Below are 24,203 nucleotides of genomic sequence, written 5' to 3' on the forward strand. Positions count from 1 at the left end.
TAGGCCAGTTTATTACCAAAGCAAGCTCAACCATTTTCATCTGGTCTGACACCGTATGTCAAAAACATCCGTTTCAAGTAATCTCGTGGACAGAAGAGTGAGGTTGAGCCGAGCTATAAATCTTAACAAGAAATAAAATGAAGGAAAGCTCAGCAACATCTTCTAGCTTGGAAGCTAAGTGGGCTTCCCTACTGAATAGGCCGAAACAAAAGAGGCAGAAGGAGAAAAAAAAAAGAGAGAGAGAGAGAGAGAGAGAGAGAGTATGTACCTGTCAGGTGTATTGTGGAAACACTGTCAAGATACAAACTCCATGCATCTTACCCAGTGATAAGGAAAACAGAATAATTCAGAAGATCTCGATTCCCTGCAATTTTTAATCTTCCACTTCTGACAAGGGTGTTGTAGCCTTGGGAGCAGGCGTGACTTAAATCATATTCTCATTAGGAGTGCCGTTCATATTTGTTCTGTGGGTTAACTCCATTCCTCAGCGTCTCTAAGCTATTTAGTTGAGTGTGAAGGAGCAAATGAAAGAAGAGAAAGCAAGCTAATGAAAACATAAAAGGCACAAATTCATGGGGGGTGTATTAGCGTGCAAAATTTCTTCACTTCCAGCATTAGTTCCTAGTTCTCATCTTCTAATCTACGCTGTTGAGTTTCTTCTTCTGATGTCTTAAATGCTGTATTAATTTCCCAGACAACTGAAGTCTTAGTAAATGCTGTTTTCCCAGGTCTTTTAAATTCCTTACAGTGCTGTTAAAGAACCTTGGGAATTATCTATCTAAGGAGGAGTGTGGTGGCTCACAAGATTAGAACGCTGGGCTGATGATTGGCAGGCTTGCGTTTGAAACGGGATTGCTACCGTGGGATGGTGTGAGCTCCCGTCACACACTCCGGCTCTTGGCCACCCAGCAGTTCAAAAGCGAGCGACTGCGAGTAAAGAGATGGGTCCCACTTTAACGGGCAATTTAACGGGGACATAAAAGGAGCCCTCCAGACAACAGTGATTCATTCAATCCTTTCAACTTGGAAAGGACTTTAGCGCTCCCAACACAAATGCAACAGTAGTATATATCTAAGGATTCTTGTACCAGGGATTCTGCTTTCAGTACCTGTGTGATAGAATTGGAAACGAGATTGAATTTGAACTTCATAATTAGGTGTGAAAGGAGGTATGTGTTACTTCTTATTTCAGTAGCGATTTGTGGAGTCCAAAACTCACTTCAAGTGTTTGAACAGATTCCTGTATTGCAATCTTTTTGAAGATCATCGGAGAGCTTTTCTAAAGTCAGAATTTGTCTGGGTTGCCTAGGGCAATAGTGGTGCTTACAAGTTATTTCCAGCATCTTATTTCATATATTCCAGCAAACTTAACTTGCCCAGGTTTTTTTTTTTCCCTAGGAAAATATACAAGAACGGTGTGTTCCTGTAATGGGCCATTTTGGACATTGATTTTTGAAGGTTCATTAGATAAATGCTGACATCATAGATTGATGTCTCTTTAAAACAGTGCCTAGTGCATAACCATGGGGAGAATCAGAAATATCGACTGAACGTTTGCTTCGAAGACCCGCTGGAGGCTTCCTTGGCATTAACGGGATCCATCAATTTAGGCGTTCCTTAATTATTCTAAATCTGCATCTCCACGCCAAATAAAAGCTTGTTCAGCTAATTTGATCTGGTACTCAGGTGTTTGACAAATCTGCTCAAGGAAACAGCAAACTCAAGATGCACATGGGGGCCTCCTCCTTTATCTCCCCACCGTGATATCTTTCAATGTAATTTTGGAATGCCACCAGAGAACTGATGCCTTTCTCTATCTGGTAGCAACCCTAATTAGTCGGATAACTGAAGCCGTCGCCCAAGTGGGCAAAATAAAGTAGATGGTGTGGGGTTTTTTTTCACCCTGCTACCATCAATAGATTGAAAACGTTGTTTGTATTTGCAAGTGTTTCTTTAATTAAGACCTTTTAAAAATCTTTGCTATTGATTCATTCCATTACCTTATTGATTAGCTGCACTGGATCATGTGCTTGGCCTTTAATAGAGAGAAACAGATACAGTTTGCTCTTATGGCTAGCAGTGGTGAACTGTAAATAATTCTAAGAGTCTATACCTGGCCCAAACCTGTGCTTTTAAAGAAGTGTTGGCTACTGTTGACTGCATTGCACTAAAGAAGCCATAATCTAGTTCTGATGACCCAAGTAAAAATGTTCCTTTCCCCTTAATTTTATTCATAGAAACCTGTGTGAGAGAATGGGGGAGGAGGAGAGAAGAGAGAGAGAGAGAAGAGAAAGAGAAAGGAAAGAGAGGAGAGAGAGAGAAAGGAAAGAGGGGGGGAAAGAGAGAGAGTGGAGAGAGAAAGGAAAAAGAGAGAAAGAAGAGAGAGAATTTGTCCTAGGCTTGTCAGTTGCACAAACAGTCCCACGAATCTGATAAATCCAAATAGCTCTAAAATTGAATCTCTTGCTTCAAGTCGAAATAGAAAGAAGTTTTAGATTAGAAAACATGGGCATTTCTGGGAATTGAATCATGATCTTTGTTATTTGGTTATGTCCCTTGTCTCTTGTTCTACTCAACTTAAAAAAGAGATATTCTTTGAGAACACAGATGGAAACAAAACAGATGTTTCTGTAAATATGTGCCCCCCATGTCTCTAACTCCATTAAAGCTTTGTTCAATTCTTCTGGAAATCCACAAATTCCATTTCTACCTTCTCTGCTAATTTTATTTCAGCAAAAGCAATTGATCTCGCCAGCTAAGGGTGATACTTGATCCTTTTTTCCTAGAGCAACTAAAGGTTTATTTTAATTGTTTACTTCGAAGCATTGATGCACTGATACACCGATATTTAGGAGAGGAGATTGACAGTCAGTCTTGCCTAACTTAACCTTCCCCAGATACTACCAGCACTTTATTACAATTATTAAAAAAAAAAAGCAGAGACACCCCAGTAAACCTGATTTTATATTGTTTTGATGACTGAGATTTGCCCACAGATCAACAAAGCAATTAAAATCTTAAATAACGTTGCCTGAATTGTCAGACAAAGGATGAGGATCCCAATGGAAAACAGTTGTTTGTTTTTACTTTTTAAAGTTGATCTTTCTTTCTGGAGTATCTCATGAGCAAATTATTTCATTAATTGGGATAGTCTTATTTTTTCAGGCTTAATAATCAATGACATCGTAATGTGTCAGGAAATTAAAAGAAAAATATTGCTAAAATGTCTCCTCCTCCTCCTCCTCCTCCTCCTCCTCCTCCTCCTCCTCCCGCTTCTTCTTCTTCTTCTTCTTCTTCTTCTTCTTCTTCTTCTTCTTCTTCTTCTTCTTCTTCTTCTTCTTCTTCTTCTTCTTCTTCTTCTTCTTCTTCTTCTTCTTCTCCTTCTCCTTCTTCCTTCTCCTTCTCCTTCTCCTTCTCCTTCTCCTTCTCCTTCTCCTTCTCCTTCTCCGACATGGCCTGACAATAATATAAAGTAGGGTCAGTTTGGCATTGAGGTTAAAAGCTAAAAAACTAGGAGGCTGTGAATTCTAATCTCACCTTAGGCACAAAGACAGCTGGGCGACCTTCGGCCAGTCACTCTCTTTTTCTCACACCTCTCAAAGGAGACAATGGCAAACCACTTCTGAAAAATCTCACCAAGAAAGCCACAGGGATTTGTCCAGGCATTCTCCAGGAGTCAAGGTTAACTCAAATAGGAGTGCCAGTGTAGTTAACGTGTGTGTGTGTGTGTGAGACAGAGAGAGAATGAGAAAGAATGAGAATGAGTCCTGTCCTGGACACAAAGCCAGTTGGATGATCTGGGACCAATCTCTCTCTCTCTCTCTTAGCCCTAGGGAGAAGGCAAACCACTTCCAAAAGCATTGCAAGAAATCTGAATAAACTTCTCCAAGTAGTTGTCAAAAGTCAAGATGCAGATACAGATTTAAAATACCTGCATATGCATCCATATATTTATATCAGTATTAAAAGTTCCATTCCTTGTTCGGGAAATGCCAGTCCCATTTCATATCCCCTGCTAATTATACTGAAGCAAAAAATAATTGATCTGATGAATCTAAATGGGACATATCTTTTTTTTTTCTCCTAGAGCAATTAAAAACTTAGTTTAATTGTTATACTTGAAACATAATCACAGCTATGTAAAGTCATTGAATTGCATTAAGTAGGCTGAATATTAATATGGAGTGTTAATTCAATTGAATTTAATTTTTATCTCGGTTCTGCCTGCTAATTTTTAGAGTGCTGCCGTCAACATATCGCCCTGTTAGGCTTGAACATTGTTTGAAAGTTCTCACTGGATGAACAGATTTCTTCTCGTCTTGATTAGTTTCTGTCCATGGTTTCTTGTTTTGCCTTCAGGTGCTTTGGAAAATAAGTTGACTCCTCTTCTTTGTGGCAGCCCCTCAAAGACTGGAATGCTGCCATCATGTCACCCGTAGTACTTCTTTTCTCTAGACTAACCATACCCAGTGTCATGCCCCTGTCAGAGTCTGAATCCGAGGAGGAAGATGAACAAGTGACAGGGAGTGGGAGTGTGGCTCCGTTGGCTGTGGAGGAAACTGGGAAGGGCAAAGTCTGACTGGGCAGAGCAGGGAAGAAGTAGAACAAGGGAGAGGGAGTTCAGAGGAAGAACCAGGCCCACCCCCTCTTCATCCTAGGTCACACAGAAGAGAGCAACGTGGGTTGTGTGGCTTACGAGGGAGGAAAGGGCCCTGATTCCCTTCATTAGTCACACCTGGGAAAAGAGTTTAAAAGAGATGCATGCTGAGTGTGGCGTCTGCTGGAGCAAATGTGAGTTTATCTTGTGTTAACTTTAGTTTATCTGTGTTCCTGGCATCCTCCCAACCATGTTGAATTACTGCCATCTGGAATTCCTTCTCTTGCCCTGCTGGACTAATTGCCTCATTTTGCCTTGATTGGACTTATAGTTACAGTTTTTGCTGACCACATTTTGGACTTGATTCTCTTCAGCCAAAGGATGTTCTTGGGTAACCAGGACATTGGGGCAAAGTTGGAGCTAATAAGGGGACTCCTAGTGATTATCTGACTACGTTGCCTTTGTGCCACACCCTGGATCATCACACCCAGTTCCTGCAACCATTCTTCATATGTTTTGATCTCCATGCCTTTAATCACAACTGCCAGTTCTTTAGCTGGTATTGGCCTTCATTTTCATCAAATTCTTCCCGAGAACCTCGGAATGTCGTAATGTATTGGCGTAGTATGCATACAGATCCAAGCAATGTGGCCTTTTGTAATTGACAGATGGAAATGTTGTCAATTCCCTTTTGGTCTCTTCTTGCCAAGAATCCAGTCATGAATTCCACAAGACCATTTTATCCTCTTTAGCCTGTTTTGGATTGTCCGTAGGAGGTTTGTACATCTGAGAGAACGTTTTCCATATTTGTCATCCCAGCCTCGGTTTGCTATTTTTCCTCGAACCAGGCACTTAAAACCAAAAATCATAATCAACCCATGTTCCCTGTGTCTTACATTTGCTTCAAGTGATGTTTCCTCAAAAAAGAGGTTGCACCTGATCTTCTTTCCATGAAAAAAACGCCCATGAGAGCAACTCCATGCAACAATGGTCCAATCCAACACGTTGCATCTCTACTTAGAGTGTAATCCTTCTTCCTCCTTTTCTTTGGTCTCCCTAATGGATACTGAAATCTTTTGGAACCTAGAAGGCGTCATCCATCTGTCTTTCAGAGTTAACTTCAATGGGAACGAGTCAACCCTGAGTTTCTTTTTAGAGCATTAAATCCAGCAAGTTGGAATTTGTCGTCCAACGCCATTCGGGAGCACCAAGTGTATATCCCAGAGTGGAAGAGTTACTTTTCCGGTAACTCAAATCTCGGTGAGCGAGCTGTTACACGAAGAACCCATTTGTATCCCATTGGGTCTCATGCTGTTGAGTGCGCTGTTAAGATTAACACGAGCCCAGTAGATGTCAGAGGACACATGATGATGATCTCAGGCCGGCTAGAAGATATACCCCAAACCCTGCAACTTAATGCTTCACTGAAAGTAATGAAGACTGCAAGAAAACAACCACGCTCCGAGAGCACCAAGGATCCTTCATTTCAGCCCTGAGCTACAAATATCTTCTTCTATCCATGCTTCAATGAGTCTAGTTGTAGCTCTTGAGTTCTATCTCTTTTTCGACCTCTCTGTTTATCCCCTTCCTTCTCTGTAGGTCAGAGCTTCCTCTGAAGGGGTACATTTGATTCAGGCACTCGGCTGGAAATCAGTTAGGTGGAAGAACGAAGGCAGAAAAGGCCAGGGGTCTCGTGGGTCTATCTGGAAGCAGATAGTTCAAAGGTAATGGATCGGCAGAGGTCCCCAAACGTTTGGTGCTTCCCTGCACTTCTGATGGGGCGTCCCTGATGCTTTTGGACAGGGGTATTGATCAGTTGATCTGATCATCCAGCCGGGCTCCCCGATGTTTTAAATGGCTACTTTCCATGTGGCACTAAGTGTGCAGAAGAAAAGTCTGGAGCTGAGAATCAAATCTCAGCAGGCCACTCAAGGCCCTTGGATGGCTCCAGGCGTGTCTAATCCAATCTATCATCGTTCATTCATTCACTCACTCACTCACTCATAGACACACACACATAACATACAGATACAGGTAGATGTGTATAATACAGAGACCTTCGCGCATGTAAACACAAATGCAGATACGCACGTGTGTGATACACATTTTTCTCATCTGATTTTAATGTACGAGTTGGTGGTATTCATCGGATAGGAGACCCTACGTAACATTCCCACAGTGGCCGATCAAAATTCAGACACTTGGCAACCTGCAAGTATTTATGAGGGTTGCATGTTGAGTCCCAGCAAGGGAGAAGCTGGATTCAGTTTCATGTGATTCACAGAAAAGCTGCCACAAAGAAGAGAGGGTCAACCTATTCTCTAAAGCACCTGAAGGAAGCACCTGAAGGAAGCAATGGATGGGAACTAATGAAGGAGAGAGGCAACCTGGAACTAGGAAGGGATTTCCTGCCAGTTAGAACAATTAATCAGTGGAACAACCTGCCTCCAGAAGTTCTAAATGCTCCATCACTGGAGGTTTTGAAGAAGAGACTGGAAATGGTGTAGGACAAGGATCTCGTACCCCCACTCCATTGATCAGCACTGGGCCAGAAACCAGGCCACACAATCGAGCAAAGCCCAATCTGCAGGATGCAGGCAGCATGTGAAACTATGTCTCCTCTGGTGAAAAACCTCTCTCCGTGGAACCGGTCCTTAGTGGGTTGGACTAGAAGACCTCCAAGTTCCCTTCCAACTCTTCTGCTCTTCTGTTGCTATCTCTGTGGACTTGATCAGTACACAAATGATTCCACTGAGCATTATTTTTCTGAAGCCAGTAAATATTATATTTTTAAAGTAACTCCTCTCCCTTGATTGGCATGGCTTTATCACAATGGTTTGAAAACAGTTTGGAATTAAAAGCCCTGAGGAAATGAGGAGGCTACGACTTCCCATCCAGAAGTGAACAATTAGATTAGATTAGCCGAAGTGAAAAGGGACGCCACAATATTTTGCGCAGCCAAATGATTTCTTTGGGAAGTGCAACTCGGCTGCCACGATCCTAACGATAAACTACGTTACATTAAAAATGGGGCATGGAGCGTTGAAAGTGGAAGTAATTGCAGTGAAGACAGGACAAATATATATTTTTTAATCCCCGTTGTCATCTCATCTAAATCTAAACCTATTTGTATTAACCTTTGCTGACAGAGTCACATGACGGACATAATTTCTGGTAATTTACCAGCAGCAGATCTAACCTTTTGTCATCAAATATTCATAAAGGCACGATTCCCAATGATTTTCTGTCTCTTTAAATATTTACAGCTTGTTGTCTGCTTCCTTTCTGGCTGTAATTTGAACACAATTGAAGTCAGATGAAATTAAAGTTACATTTCTTTCACGGGCGGAAATACCTACGGGCAAACGACGCGGGGAAAGGAGAAGGCTTGGTGGATCCCAGATGATGAAGTTCTGCAGATGGCGGACATCTTGACAAAGGCAAGCATGCGTCCCTCAAACAGACTAAGAGCTTTCCGCTGTGTCTATCAACTCTTTTAACTGCTGAACTAAACTTCCTGGGTGGATTAGGCATGGCTTCTTCTGGTCACAGGGATGTATTCATTTTAGACAGGACTGTAAAAGTTCTGTAAAGTGATATATAAGTCTAAGTGCTATTGCTGTCAGAAGCAAGTTGCTATAAGAAGACTTACATATCGCTTCATAGTACTTTTACAGTCCTCTCCAAGTGGTTTAAAGAGCCAGCCCCCAACAACCTAGGTCCTCACTTTACTGATCTCGGACGGATAGAAGGCTGAGTCAACCTTGAGCTGGAGAGAATCGAACTACTGGCAGTTGGCAGAATTAGCCTGCAATATAGCATTCTAACCACTGTGCCACCAGAGCTCTTGAGAAAGAGATTGTAGATAAAGAGAAGGTGGATGGATGGATAGAGGGAACGAGGGAGGGAGGGAAAGAGAGGGGGGGGAAATTCCTGAATAGATAAAATGAGGAAAAACAGTGGAGAATCACATATCATCTGAATAGAAATAGTCTTGTCAGCTGGTGTACATATTGGATTGGCAGTTCAGCTACTCTTGTATTTTGTCACAAGAATCTGAATCAGATGATGTAGATTAGAAGATAATATTTTGGAATGAATATTTTGAATCCTATGTGATCAGTAGGTCCACAGGGTAGTAAAGAATAGGAAGTCTTATGGAAATTTAAATTTTTCTCCTACTACATCCAATATCATTTGTAAGTAAGAATACCTTACTGTGATATACAAAGACAGGTGTGTGAATGCATATGTATAACACTTTCCTACAGACGTTGCAAATTTATTCATCCAGGAGGCGTAATTGTTGAATTCTGTGAGTGGAAACGGCTTAAATTTCTGTGACAGCTTTCGAGAGAAAGTTTTGAGTTCTCATCCAAAGTGAACATGTTTCTGTAAATGCCACAGCATTTAGCAGCATGAGTTGATCGGGACTGAAGCTCTAGGCCACAATTCTTAAAACAATTGCTTTCTTCTTTTTGGGGGTCCTGTACAGAAAAAGCAACTAGGGTTTTGCAGGCCGTTTTTTTGTTTTTTGTTTTTGGAATACAAATATCTAAATTTGTTTCCAGGCCAGCTTCAATTTCATGGTGTCTTTTTTATATATATATATATATATAAAAAGATTGAATTGCGCTTTGCAAAATGAAATAGATAGCCCTGCTGCGTGGATGCATGCTCTTTCTGGGGTCTGGAGGTATACAGTAAGGAAGAATCGACTTAGAAATAAAGAATTTCTGATAGGAAATGGATTGATCCATTGATTAAACTGAGAATAATTCATCAATGGAACCACTTGCCTCCTGGAATTGTGAGTACTCCGTCATCAGCACTTTTCAAGAAAAGATTGGAGAGCCATTCTTCTGGGATGGCATAAGGAGCCATTCTTCTGGGATAGTATGCCTGCCTTGGGTAGTGGGGATTGGAATAGAAGACATCCTAGGTACCTCCCAACTCTTGTTATTCTGTTCTGTTCTGTTCTACTCTACTCTACTCTATTCTGTTTCTCCAAAGGAAAAGCATATGTTGAATCCCATTCATGGAGACACTTTTCTGTCTAATGTTTTGTTCACTGATGTGTTGTGGTTCGCCGGCATCCTGTGCAGACAGCAGCGGAATCGGACAATGGGGAAGAACGGGGACCAGTCCAGGAGTCTGTAGAGGACTTGGATGAGGGTCCTGCGTCTGATGCAGAGATGGGGCCAGGACCATCTGGAAGTGGTGTGCTGCCTTCGGAGCCTCTGGAGTCTGGCAGCAGCGAGGCAGAGGAACAAGGGGAGCCTGTTCCCAGTACGCTTGTGCACAGAGCTGCTAGAAGGCTAGAACCATTAAGACAAAGGGGGTGACTCAAGAGTGAAGCTTGGAGTTGATTGCCCCTCCCCTAAGGTATAAAGGAAGTGCAAAGGTAGAGAAACCTTTGCAGGAAGCAAAGTTGTCCGCTGTATTCAAATTAAACCTTGAAGCTCTGTGTGGACCTTGTACTTTGTTGTTTTTTTACATTTCATTTGGCACTTTAGTTGTTGGCAGCAATTCAAAGGAAAGAAAGGTGGGTGCTTATCTCGAGGAACTGTTTGGGACTCATTACAGGCTGGGAATGAACATAATTCCCAGCGTTGAAATAAAACAAGAGTCGTTTTAACTAAGCGCGTGCTTAATTACGGTCTCGGGAAGCCTTGCTCAGAACATAATGCTGAGAAAGAACACTGAATCCAGTGGGATAGGACAAATATGTTGCCTTCCTTTGAAATCATATCCTTTTCTTTGGGCCCGTCTCTAAGTTTGTTCTACAGCTTTTTGCACAGTGCCACTATGGAACACCCACACGGCCATCGCCTCCAGCTTTATCACTGGGTCACCTCAGACGTATAATCACCTGAGCCATTTGATCCGCATATTGTTGCTTGTCATCGGACAGGAGCAAAGCGAGCTTTAGGTGACCTTATCGTGTGACCGAGCTCAGAGGTCACAAAAGTCCAAATGGCTTGTCGAGGTGGGTCATCCATCACTACAGTGATGTCACTGACAAAGTGACAAATAGACCCAGATTATAAAACTACTCTTTTGACTGGTTACTCCAGAGTCCGTTTAACCTTAACTGGTTGCTATAAATTGTCACTTGTTGACATGTCGTATGACCAGCAGACAGGTTGGTGCAAAGAGAAGCGCAAAAAGTAGATTTATCGTCAATTGTTGAGTTGTTAATGGGACAGTGAGCACCACTCAACTTATTAAATGGCAAAATATTTCTCTTATTATATAAACTCTCTTTTTACGATGCTGTAATCCTTTAATTTGGAGTAGACTGGATGGAGCTGAGCATTTGCTCAGTCCGATGCTCTTCCTAATTCCCCAGCAGAGTTTGCAGCAGATATTTTCTCTTTGCACCCTGATAGAGAAACAGCTGCCACTACTTAGAATTTATACGTAATGTATTTCCTTTGGATTGGGAAAAAAAGTATGTGTATGTGTGTGTTTGCGTGTATATGTTTTCCAGCCCAAAGGAAACAGGAACTTTTCACCAGCTGATGCCAATTTTGGCCGATCTCAAATCCAGCCATGATGGAAGTCTACCTCTTTATTGATGTTTTCTGCATTGTATTTATAATCCTTGACTACACTCTATCTTTGTCTGTTTTATTTGGTTATTTATTTTGCCTTTTCTTAGAGAAACAATGCCTCCAGTTTCTGGTTCCTATCGTTTGCCGTTCTCTCACTTCACGTTTTCAACAAATTTCAGCTTATTTCTGGAGTAGGCCAAAGCTAGAAATCAAAAACCTGCATTGAGTGCTATTTGTCAACAGGAATTCTTGTGTGTGTGTGCGTGTGTGTGTGTGTGCTTGTGTGCATGTGTGTCTTTTGCTTTCTCCCCCAAACAGCTGTAGATCTTAGTCAAGAAAGGGAGAAAGCAGAGTGTTTTAAAATAAATGGTTAGCACATTAGTATAAAACCTATTGATTAAAAACACCAAGCATAATGTTAGTCTGACTGAAGCATCGCTGAAATAAATTTATCCCTCTGACTTTTGCATTAACCTTTTATTGACTGCGGGCATACCCATAATTAACACACACTTTAGCTAAAGTGGTTAACTTTAGTATCGTGCCCAATGTTTCCCACCATACTTGATAGATCCAATCATCAAATGTATGTATAACAACCCAGAAAATAAGAGGGTTGGAAGAGTCTCCTTGGGACTCCAGAAGAATAAATAGCTTGGTTTAGCTGAAGTAGCCCCGTGAAGGTTCTTGACGCGGTCAGTTGAACAGATTTGTTTAACAGTGGAAACAAGAATCAATTGTTTTATGATCGAAATATTTCTGAAACAGGGAAAAACACAATATAGTCAGACCAAGTCTTTTTTTATTTCCATAAAGGGTTTTTTTAAATTAATGTATAATTTCTCTAATCTGACGTAGTGCATCCAATTATTGCCACTAAATTGGGCAGCATCTTGGTACAACATAGAATAACATAGTTGGAAGGGACCTTGAAGATCTTGTAGTCCAACCCCGCTGTTTGAGCAGGAGATCCTATCCCATTTCAGACAAATGGCTGTCCAGTCTCTTCTTAAAAGCCTCCCTTGTTGAAGAACCCACAACTTCTCGTGGCAAGCTGTTCCACGGGTTAATTGTTCTCACTGTTATGAAATTTCTCCTTAGTTCTAGGTTTCTTGTCTTGCCTTCTGGTGCTTTGGAAAATAGATTGACGCCTCTCTTCTTTGGGGCAGCCCCTCAAATATTTGAACACAGCTATGATGTCTCCCCTGGTTCTTCTTTTCACCAGACTAGACATACCCAATTCCTGAAACCATTCTTCGTAGGTTTACAGGTGTAATGGATTTATTTCTTTAATTTATATGCTGCCTGTCTTCCTCTCAGGTGACTCCAGCAGGCTTACAACAATATAAAATAATAATAACAGTACAAAACACTGAAAACTTTCAGCATTAAGAATGAAAACATTAAAATTAACGAAGAATTAAATAAAAAATGAACAATATGAAAACAGGCTGGTAGTGGGATTTTCTTCTAAACTACTCGACATCTCCAAAGTGGATTAATGCACGCTTGGAGTAATTTGCTTTTTTTTTTTTAATATAATCAATATTTAATATAATTGAAATTATATGAAAAGTAATATTTTTTAAAATTTACGGTCAACGCTCTAAACAAATTGCTGTTTTCTTTCTCTTGGGGAAAATCAAATGAACGCTATGAGAGAAAGACATACATCAAATTGCATATGATGAATTGCTGATAAATAGGTAGGCGTGTCTCTCCTTGATCCATTTTCTAAGGACTTGAGACAGGTACTATAGTAAAATTTATGAGTTATCAACTCAAGATAGGTATAAGAATGTACTGTTTTGCGTACTGGATAATGAACTTTAGCGACCTTTCCTTCAATACATTCCTGAGAAGGATGGATCTATTACAGGCTATTAGTTAAATATGGTAGCATAGTGAAGGATCAGATCTCGCATGAAAAACCTTTGATGGAACTTCTGGATTCCTTCCAAAAATGGAACTGGCAATTTTAAACATTATAAAAGAAGAAATTATTAAGGCGATAAAATTACGGGTGGAAAAGTAACTCCTTAATTTGATTTTTTTTAAAAAACTTATACCTGACTCATAATCTAGTTTAGCCTTGGTCCTATTGATTATATTTTGGATCCTCTTTCGTTCTGGGGGAAACTGAGATATAACAGCATGACTCTTAAAATATCCTTCCAAGTGTGTTTTATTTTTAATCCTGGGGACCGGATAACCATTTGTCTGGAATGTTATAGGGTCTCTTGCTCAAGCAGGGGGTTGGGCTTGATGACCTCCAAGGTCCCTTCCAATCAGGGATGGGCTGCTACCATTTCGCCACAGTTCGGGCAAACCCGTAGCTAATTTTATGGCCAGTTTATGGCCAGATCGGCAAACCAGCAAATCCCACCCCTGGCTGGCTCCGCCCACCTCACTCCTCCCAGGAGTCACCATGTGGTCCGTTTTGGATCCCAGGTAAGTACAGGGCCTGCACAGAGGCTCAGGGAGGGTGGAAAGCGGACCTCTCAGAGGTTCTGGAAGGCCTCCAGAGTACCTCTGGAGCCCAGGGAAGTGTTTTTGCGCTCCCAGAGTCTCGAGGAAAGCCTCTGGACCCCGGGGAGTGTGAAAAACTGATTGCTAAAATTTTTGAAGCTGTTCTGACCCACACCCTTTTCCAACAAATCAAACACAATCCAAAGGGAACAGAAAACTTTTAGTGCTTCTGCAAAATAATTAGCTGTGATAAGCACAAGCCTTGCCAAACTGTGCGAGACTTGCCAAAAGATAACAGACAAGAAATAATTTGCAAAATAAGAATCTTCAAATACAAACTCAGGATACCGGAATGTCCACGAGGCTGGAGTTTCAAAACGTTTTTGCCAACTGCAAAGTACGTTCGTTTCACAGCTGGCTTTTATCTTCTTGAAGGTGGGGCCATTACCTTGCAGCCTTACTCCTGAGTCTCATGTGCTGTTGTAGCTGCTCTTTCCTACAAGCAGCCCTGCGCTCACGCGCACTTGGCACAGGCTCCTCGGGAACCTCCTCATTGCTGCTGCCAGCCCCCACAATCTCTGAAGGCAGCAGTCCACTCCCTAATGGTCCTGGCTCCTCATCTGAGTCCTCGCTCTCCTCAGCCGTCCACACCTGCTTCCAGCTAACCACAACAGAAGCTCACCCTTGCTTCCAATTTGAGTTTCGCTGCATGTCAACTCGCCCAATAGGGTCATCCTTGAAAAGTCCTTTGTTCTTATTAACATTCACCAAACCTCTGCTGAACTTAAGACTTGCCCAAATATGCTAATGCATTTAGAAAACCTTTGCCTTGCAGTGCTTCACCTGGAGTATCAAACAGGGAGGAGGGAAGAGACTCAGCAAGAGACGTAACGAAGGGGGAAAAAAAACTGAATTAAGTGCCTTGCCAGAGCTTGCAATTGGCTTCAACTTTTATTGAATATTAATGACATCCATTTTTTAGTAAGGTGAAGAGAGGGGAGAAGATTCCAAGCCAGGGTTATCAACAGAGCTTGGGACCAGGAAACTCACTCTACTCAGAAGCTACCTTGAGGTCCCCTTGCGCGACAAATCCCCGCTTTTTTCAACATGACACGCTTCTTATCAAAGGCGCAATTTAATATTTATGATAAGAGGATTCTCCCCCAAAGACAAAAAAAAAAAAGTAACTTGTGTTCCTTTCATTTGTATTTTAAATAAATAATGAGAACATTGAAACACATTACTCTTTTTTTCCCTCTCTCTCTCTGTTCAGGACCCCAAGGTCGGTTAATCTTATTATTTATGAAGTGATGTGCTACTTTATGGTACTTAATGCATGTTAACAGATGCTATTATCACAGCCGGAAGTGGAGAAGATATATAGGAATGTGATGTGTTCATACTGTCCTTGTGCTGTAATGCAACCAGGGATTGAGTGCATGAGAAGGTAGAGCCGTAATTAACCGCTTTCCAACATGGGTGTGAACTTGACACACAGTGTCCCCTCGGTGTTCCTCCGTCATCAATAATCCCCAGGAGAAATGGTGTCCACTTTTGGATAGGTTTTGTTTCATCCTTTTCTCAAGGGTCAAACGTGGCCAAGCGATCATGCCCATTAATCATTGGAAGGGTGTTGAAAGCATTAATCGGTTAATTGCAGGGCCAGTCCCTGAACTCTTTGGTTGCAAATGAAGATGTGGAATTCTGCTTTATGTTAGTTTGGGCACAATGGTAGCCTTTTGAAGATGTGGTCCTTTGGAACTGAGTGTTGTGGTTCACCGGAAGCCTGTGCAGACAGCAGCAGAATCGGACAGTGGGGAAGAACGGGGACCAGTCCAGGAGTCTGAGGAGGATTCGGACGAGGGTCCTGAGTCTGATGCAGAGATGGGGCCAGGACCATCTGGGAGTGGAGTGCTGCCTTCGGAGCCTCTGGAGTCTGGCAACAGCAAGGCAGAGGAACAAGGGGAGCCTGTTCCCAGGGCGCGTCTGCACAGAGCTGCTAGAAGGCAAGAGCAGCTGAGACAAAAGGGGTGACTCGGGAGTAAGGCTTGGAGGTGATTGCCCCTCCCATGAGGTATAAAGGACAGGCAAAGATAGAGAAATCTTTTCAGGAAGCAAAGTCGTTCTCTCTGTTTGGATTAAACCTTGCAGCTCTGCGTGGACTTTGTCCTTTGGTTGTTTTTTTATGGTTCATTTGGCACTTTAATTGTTGGCAACAATTCAAAGGAGATAAAGGTGGGTGCTTATCTCAAGGGACTGTTTGGGACTCATTACGGGCTGGGAATGAAAATAATTCCCAGCATTGAAATAAAACAAAAGTTGTTTTAACTAAGCATGTGCTTAATTACTGTCTCAGGAAGCCTTGACCAGAACACCAAGGCTGAGTACTGAATTAACGTTCATTCATTTGATGGTGTTCTACTGTGTGGTACTGTTATGGCGTAATTTTAAATATTCTTGTAATATTGCCATGGAGCAATGGCAATCAATTTTCCATACATGTGAAATGTACAAAATGTCATCACTAACTTAATTGCCTGTCTTAATTAGAGGCTGGGATAGGGGTACCAATTAAACATCGTCGCTAGTAAGAACCTAAACACATCAAATATCGCGATCTGGAAAAAAAATGATAAGAAGTGTAATAGAAGAGTATCTATGGAGGCCCTCAACCATCCAGGTCATGGTTGTCCCAAAGGCAGTTGGACTTCCTTGGGTTTTCTCTTCCAAGAAGCTTCTTCAGGTCAGTGTAAAGGAAGAGATTAAAACATCCCAGTATATGAGTGCCTCTCCAGATGTTACTGGATCCCTACTCTGAGGAACGTCAAATTTGTGGCCAACGATGAAGGATGCTAAGGGTTGGAAAGAGGTTTTGGGGGGCCTTTAGTGCAAGTGGGAAGTGGATTATTGATCGAAATGGCATTTCTACTCTGAGGAACACTAAAACTCAAAAGATCTGAAGGGTCTTTGATGCTTTCTGAGCCTGGTTGTTTTCTTACAGATGTTTCATACCCAATGTCAGGATTCCAGCAACTGACCTAATGAAATCATGAGCTTTGAGCCAAACTTCAAAAAGCTTCAAATAATTCATTAGGAGCTACATATTGGCATGACCTGGACGCAGCCCATTCCGAGACACTGTCACCCCTGAGCCTGGTTTTCCCCCCACCCCTCTGGGTGTATCATAATTCATATTTCCCAATGAAACACATCCACAGCCAAGAGTCATCAATCATGTTCTCCAATTGGAGTTTTCCGTTAGTATAATCTTTGCAAGGTACGCATGGAATGTACTTTCACTTCCAAGCTGCTGCCCTGTTCTTTGAAACGCCTTCCCCCCTTCTGTTGGCAACTATAAAATGGGCATAGAAAATGTTTTATGAGTTGACACCCAGACTAAGTCACATCATCAGTGTTAGTGGTCAGTGCTAGATGAGAACTGGTGATGTTACCTAGTTTGGCTAATGAAACATCTGCAAGGAAAGCTCATAGAGCATCAAGGATTCCTCATTTCAATCCTGACCTACAATTGTTTCCCTTTACTGTTAATCAAAAGAGCTCCCATATTGTCTCCTGTACATAACATGGAGACAAATGTATTGTACAGATAAAGAGATGTTTTCAGAAGAACGCTAGAAGAAAGTCTCTTCCCCTTGAATTGAGGGTTGAGCCCTCAAATATCTGGACAACTTGCCTCGATTGTAACTGGGTTTATCCCAACTGTGGGATGTTGCTTTTTATGTAAGCTGTCCACCCACAGCTACATCGGACAACTTCTGATATCAATCTCAGCCTACATGACTCTCGGGCCAGTTGAAGCTGGGTGGAATAATCCGGAATTTTTAGCTTCTAATGAAAAGCAGAACATCAAATCAATTCAAATCTCTGACTAGGGTCATAGAGCAGCCTAACTCTACAGCCATAGAAAGCGGCATTGAATTTTTAAAAGGATAAAACTGGAGAAGGCTGGATTGCAGAAAGTGGCAGTAAATTTAATCTAGATCTAGATTAAAAACAATCTCTAGATTAACATTATTTCCACCCATGTCCCAAACCCCAGCTTTACAAAGGTCTCCCCCAACTATTTTTCCCCCTTTTAAATCCGTACCAATAACTCACCTTACCCTAAACTCCGGAAGAATCGCTTTTCCCCTTTAAAACCTCAAACAAAGCTATCTAGAAAAAGGGTGTTTTTTGAAGATTATCTTTCTTCTCGTATTACAAATAACCAAATCTGTCTTCGACTTTGCATGCTTTCTTAAGCATCAGATAATGAGCCAGCAGTTGGCAAATTAAAACACACAGCGGTAAAAAAACAACAACCCTAAGATGGGAAACATTAAGTGGCTACAAATTCACTAGTACAAGGAGAATTAAATGGCAGCCTTTATTACTACATAATCTTTTGAGATGGGTAGGTTTACCACTCATAAAATCTCCCTGCACAGATTCAGTTGCTTATGATAATTAAGCTCCAGACCTGCTGATGAAGATCCTCTTTAATAAGAAACAGTGTAATTCAAAGGGTTCCTCTGAGAACGTAGCGACCGCTAACCTCTTAATTTAATTTTGCTCTGAGTTTCGCCCATCTATTCATCAGAAGAAATTATTACCCTTCTTCTACAACCAGCCAGCCCCCACCCACCGCTTTCCTCTTCCCTTTTGCCAATCTCTCAGATTTACAAGCCACCTCCTGCAATATTATTTAATCTACCCTGTGACCTTAGCTCAATAAATTTGGTTTAATCTCCCTCAATAATCTCGTAATAATGCAAAAACTACAAACTGCCGGTAGGAAGCAAACACTCCAGATAAGACATGAAGAAATGATTTGCCATGAAAATGCGGGTAGGTTGAATTTTCTTTGTGAATGAGCTGCTATTCAGGAGAAGGAAACAGATTTAAAATTAATCAGACAATAAAACATATCCCAATAAAACGTATCCTTTGACATCAATGAAAACTAAGTTGGACATTCTGGTCTAATTGATTTAAGGGAGTCTAAGCAAGATTAAGTCTGAATCTAATATATGATGTCTGTTTCTCTTTCCAACACACTTCTGAAACCTCGCTTTCCGTTATTTGCAAAGTTTCTTTTGCAAAAGGGCCTTTTTTTCTTTTTTTTTTCCCCCTCTCAGTCACAGGGTGTTTTAAAAATGCTAAATTTTTTGAATTTATTTTCTTGTTGCGAGACGACAAAAAATGGTTGCTGGTTTTATGTTTTTTTTAACGACAAAGAATGTTGCTGGTTTTATGGTTTTTTTTAAATATATGAACCTTGAAGTCTCTCTTAAATTACAAATAAGAGGCAAGCAGTTACAATTTACAAACCACGGAATGGACAATTAGATATTGAAATTTGAACACCGACTTTATACTTTCGAGTTTCTAATATCTAAGAACTCTGTGTCTGTGTCTACAATTACACCTGATTCCTCTTTGGAGAAAAAAAAAAATCAAAACAAGTGAAAATGATTTCTTTCCCGTCAAACTGAATATGTTCCGTCTGCAAAGAAAAACCTGCAAAATAAAATTTCTGCATAGCGCCAATTCCTCCAGTGCATTTAGTGTGATTTCCTGAGGTTGCGTCTTAAAAAATTAAACCTTGAACTGCTTCCAGTAACTAATTTCCAATCTTTTTTTTCTCTTTTTTTTCATTTTAGGTGCCATTCCCCACTTTCAGAAAAGTTACCGGATGATGAGAAACCGAAATGCCAGCCTTACTGGGAGGGCAATGACCCCAGCATGCCATTACCTTTTGATCTCGAGGATATAATATTTGAACTACAGACAATGCTGGAAGATTAGAAAAGCTTTATCAGAAACTGGAGTTGGGAGTCCCTTTGTTAAGAAGCACCAAAGACGACCAATGAAAGCAAAGAAGTCTGTTGATTAATTGTAGATTTAATATTCGGTAGCATGGTCAGTTGAGAAACAAATCAAAAAAGGGTTCTTTGGTGTTCTCTGAGCTTGGTTGTTTTCTTGAAGACATTTCGTTACCCAACTAGGTAACATCAGCAGGGCTAGGAGGGAGGGAGTCTGCAGAAAGGAGGAGGAGGAGGACTCTGGAGTTCTTGGTGCTCTCTGAGCTTTTGTTGTTTTCTTGCACGTGTTTTATTCAATCCTGAGCTACAAACATTTTTGATCGATCAAAAAAGACATTTTTGGAGCAGGATTATGAAAGGTAGATTACCTGGAATCTGTTTTGGAGCTAGAAACTCAAGCAATATCCACACCAAGGAGCATTTCAAATAGGTCATGAGAAATAAAGGACCAACTGATGCCCTGTTTTATTGATGTTTACCGATATTTAATGATGTTTTGGTCTTTGGTTGCATGACAAAGAAACACCATCGAGTCACCCAAGAAATCAGGAATCGTATTATTCGGGTTGAATTAGAGTCCCATCCGACTCTATTATTCTGCTTTCTAATTAAGTCACCTTCTGAGATCAATGAAATTATATTTTGGCCCAGCAAATAGTGGTCACACCTGATTGTGATCTTCATTGGGAGTAGGTAGCTAGGAGAAGATTTCCCGTAATTGTTTTCTTTCCCTTGAGCAAGCACAAACAGGATTTTGTCAGTCAGAGGGTGGGCTGCACAGAAAGCGCATTGATGATGCAATTGGGACTCTACCAAACCATGGTCATTGTATGCCGTATGTCTTTGCTGATGAAATCTGAATCTTCCATAAGGAGAACCAGGATCAGATGGCGAAGGAGTCCTCCTTTCCGATCATATTACTGAATTGCAATGGGTACCTGTGATGACCCGGAGTGTAACACAAACGTAACAAAATCCAAAATGTAAATAAATGTCCTTTAAGGCCTCCAACTTGGCCCCACTGTTCAATAATTCTCAGCTGGAGATAAAATGTACTCAAAGATAGTCTTTAAAAGAAAGCAATACAGTCTGAACTTAATGAGCAGATAGAGGTGAAATTAAAAAAACCCAAACAAACTGCAATGAAGAAATTTCCACGACAGACCAGGATAAGTAATTACCAACTTCAAGGAGATAACAAGGCACAGTCTGTTGGAAGGACACCAACCAAGAAAACTTCAGCCCAAAATAAAACACGCTTTGCTTCTGGCAACGCTGTGTTGTAACCGTCTTCTTATATACTATTCTCCCCAGCTGCAACTAATGAGGGGGATTATGGCCACTTCCTCTCTCGTAAGCCAAGTTGTTTCCTTCTCTGTTCCTCCCTGCATGTCCTAGGGTGAAGAGAGGATGGGCCTGGTTCCTCCCCTGGCTGCCCAACCGGCCTCAGACCTTCCCCAGCCTCCTCCACAACCTCCGGAGCCTCGACTCCCTGTCAGCTATTCCTTCTCTCCCTCAGAGTCCGACTCTACCAAGGGCATGACAATACCTTTAGCAAAATCCTGTTTCTGGACTTAGACCACCTTCAATTTTTTTTTATCATTGTTGCTGGACAAAATGGTAGGGAAATCAGTCATCCCACTTCCCCCCCCCCCCCCCCCCCCCACACGCATGTGTCAAGCTAAATGGATTACTGAAGATACAGATCTGTTTGCCTGTCTGCACTTGCCTTTAGACAATATTCATCAGTTCCACAAAAAGCTCTTGATTAAACAGAGAAGCCAAACAAATGTCAAGGTTCAAAGCAAAAGGTCCTTTGTTCCCATCTCGCAATCCTCAAATCGGACTGATAGTTGTACTTTGCATCAGCCCTAAGTAACAGCCGGCAGAAATGAAATCGGCTCACGGTTCTGAAGGTAGGAAAGTTGGCAAGGGAAACCACTTATTTTGCCTTTAGGGAGAATTAGAATTAGAATAGAATAGGGAATGGGAATAGAGTAGAGTAGAGTAGAGTAGAATAGAATAGAATAGAATAGAATAGAATAGAATAGAATAGAATAGAATAGAATAGAATATGGAATGGAATAGAATAGAATAGAATAGAATAGAATAGAATAGAATAGAATAGAATAGAATAGAATAGAATATGGAATGGAATGGAATGGAATAGAATAGAATAGAATAGAATAGAATAGAATAGAATAGAATAGAATAAGGAATTAGAATAAATTGGGAATGGGAATTAGAATAGGGAATGGGAATAGAATAGAATAGAATAGAATAGAATAGAATAGAATAGAATAAGGAATTAGAATAAATTGGGAATGGGAATTAGAATAGGGAATGGGAATAGAATAGAATAGAATAAGGAATTAGAATAAATTGGGAATGGGAATTAGAATAGGGAATGGGAATAGAAATGGGAATGGGAATAGAAATGGGAATGGGAATAGAATAGGGAATGGGAATAGAATAGAATAGGGAATTAGAATAAATTGGGAATGGGAATTAGAATAGGGAATGGGAATAGAATAGAATAGAATAAGGAATTAGAATAAATTGGGAATGGGAATTAGAATAGGGAATGGGAATAGAAATGGGAATGGGAATAGAAATGGGAATGGGAATAGAAATGGGAATGGGAATAGAATAGAATAGGGAATTAGAATAAATTGGGAATGGGAATTAGAATAGGGAATGGGAATAGAATAGAATAGGGAATCGTCGTTGTCTAGTTCAAAGTTTCTTCTGCCACCCTGGCTAATGGGGGTCGGAGCAACTCTTTGCGTAATAGATTGCCGGGTCCCTTGAGTTGCCAGATTTATTTATTTATTTATTCATTCGTTCATTTATTTATTCATTCATTCATTTATTTATTTATTTGAAAGACAGGTCGCAACGAGAAGGGCTGCTGGCTGTTAAATAACATTTGATGCCGCTCAGGGGAATGATAATTACAGCCGTTTAGTTAGGAAGATTCACGGGGGCGGTAAGAGCCACATTCCTGCAAGAGGCAGGCTCGGCCCTGACCTTTTGCAAGGAAGTGGGGTCAAAAAAACCCAACAACCATCAATCGTCTCTGAAGTTGGCATATCAGGTCACATCGGCGAGGTGGGGAAAGAACTAGAGAGGAGTTCGTTCAATCACACTTCTTTGGGGGTGGGTGGGTGGGTGGAAGAAGAGGCCAAACAGATTCACATAGTGATGAGTGAGAGGGATCAGTAGGGATTTGAGCCTGTACAATATCAGCCAGACCTGTCCGAGGAAATACATGGAGTTCATGAGTATCATAAAAGAAAGGTATTCATGTCTATGGCCCCTGGAGGGTGAGGTGATGTTCTCCAGGTCTTTTCTTTTCTTTTTGAGACCAGACAAGTAGCCTTTCCCAGCCTAAATCACTCCCAGATAGAGTTGGGCCTATAACACCCTAGGTTCACCCGTAGAATCAGGACTAGAAAGGTTCTTGGAGATGTTATAGTCCAATCTCCTGCACTGAGGATGTTACCTAGTCTGGCAATGACTTAACAGATGGTCAGAGTTGGAAGGGACCTTATAGGTCATCTAGTCCACCCAAGCAGGAGACCCTACATCATTTCTGATGTAGTCCGATCTCTTCTGGAAAGTCTCAAGTGGTGATGCTCCCACAACTTCAGAGGGAAACTTCTGTTCCATTGGTTGATTTTTCTGACTGTCAGAAACATTTCTCCTTATTTCCAGGTTGAATTTCTCCTTGATCAGTTTCCATCCATTATTCCTTGTCTGGCCTACAAGTGCTTTGGAAAATAGCTTGACCCCTTCCTCCTCTCTGTGGCAGCCCCTCAAATATTGGTCTCCCCTGGTCCTTCTCTTCACTGGACTAGCCATGCCCAGTGTCCAGTTTCTAAGTGATAAAATCCATTTAAAAAGAAAACAACAAAGTCCATCTTCCAAGACAATTTCTTTTATTTTGCATCAAATTGGCAGTTCCTGCAAACGGTTCCAGTCCCCTAATCATCCTGGTTGCTCTTCTCTGTACTTCTTCGTACCCTGTCAGATCTTACTCTCCAATCCTATCAAAGATCAAAATATCACAATTAGCCATTCCTGGCTATTCTCTCTGGCAATTAGAAGAATCGCTACCAAAAAATTTCACTCCATCTATTCATCAAAAGGAAGACTCTTTATGGTAATTTCCAAGGGAGAAACCATTAGCTTCTTAAAGCAAACCATTGGAAAGTCAAGATAGATCAAATTGCTGGAATTACTATTTAATATTTATTTATAGCACACATTTCTACAGATACCTTGGAGGCATGCTTATTTTTAAAGGCCTCTAAAAGAACATACGTTCCTGTATTAAAAGAATAATGAAAATATATATTCCCCTGGTCTGTTTTGATGTTTTTCAATATTAGCTCCTGTCTTTTTTTTCCCTTCTTTTTTTTCTTTTTTTGATAGAGATGTACAGCATCCTATGCAAACAAAAAAATGTTTTTGATGAAGAAGTCAATAAGAAAAACCAAGAGCCCTCTTTAAAGGTTTTTTTTTTTTTTTAATAAAGGCAGGCGCACAATAACTGCGTTTGGAAATCTCCTCCCTTCCTGTGAATCTCTGAAGACAAATCCGCTCAAACCAAGTGGAGCAAAATTCCAAGTTTCCATGTTGTATGTCAGGGCTGAGGATGACTTGTCAGTTCCTCCGATGTCAGGTTTAATCTTCAAAAAAAATGACGGGCAATTTGTTCACGGAACTGTGCAGAATGACAAGATAGAGAAG

At 41.1% G+C, this 24,203-nt stretch overlaps 1 protein-coding gene across 1 annotated transcript in view; it reads left to right on the forward strand.

Annotated features, from left to right (window-relative positions):
- The window catches only part of FTO (FTO alpha-ketoglutarate dependent dioxygenase), a 166,534-nt gene extending 146,945 nt beyond the window's left edge, over window positions 1-19,589 (forward strand). The window contains 1 exon segment of the mRNA XM_026714006.2: window positions 19,287-19,589. Coding sequence (XP_026569791.2) covers window positions 19,287-19,431 — 145 coding nt within the window. The 3' untranslated portion in view covers window positions 19,432-19,589.
- The last annotated feature ends 4,614 nt before the right edge of the window (window positions 19,590-24,203 follow it).

Source organism: Pseudonaja textilis, chromosome 11 (genome assembly GCF_049901715.1).
Source record: "Pseudonaja textilis isolate UNSWEBS1 chromosome 11, rPseTex1.2, whole genome shotgun sequence".
NCBI classification, from domain to species: domain Eukaryota; kingdom Metazoa; phylum Chordata; class Lepidosauria; order Squamata; family Elapidae; genus Pseudonaja; species Pseudonaja textilis.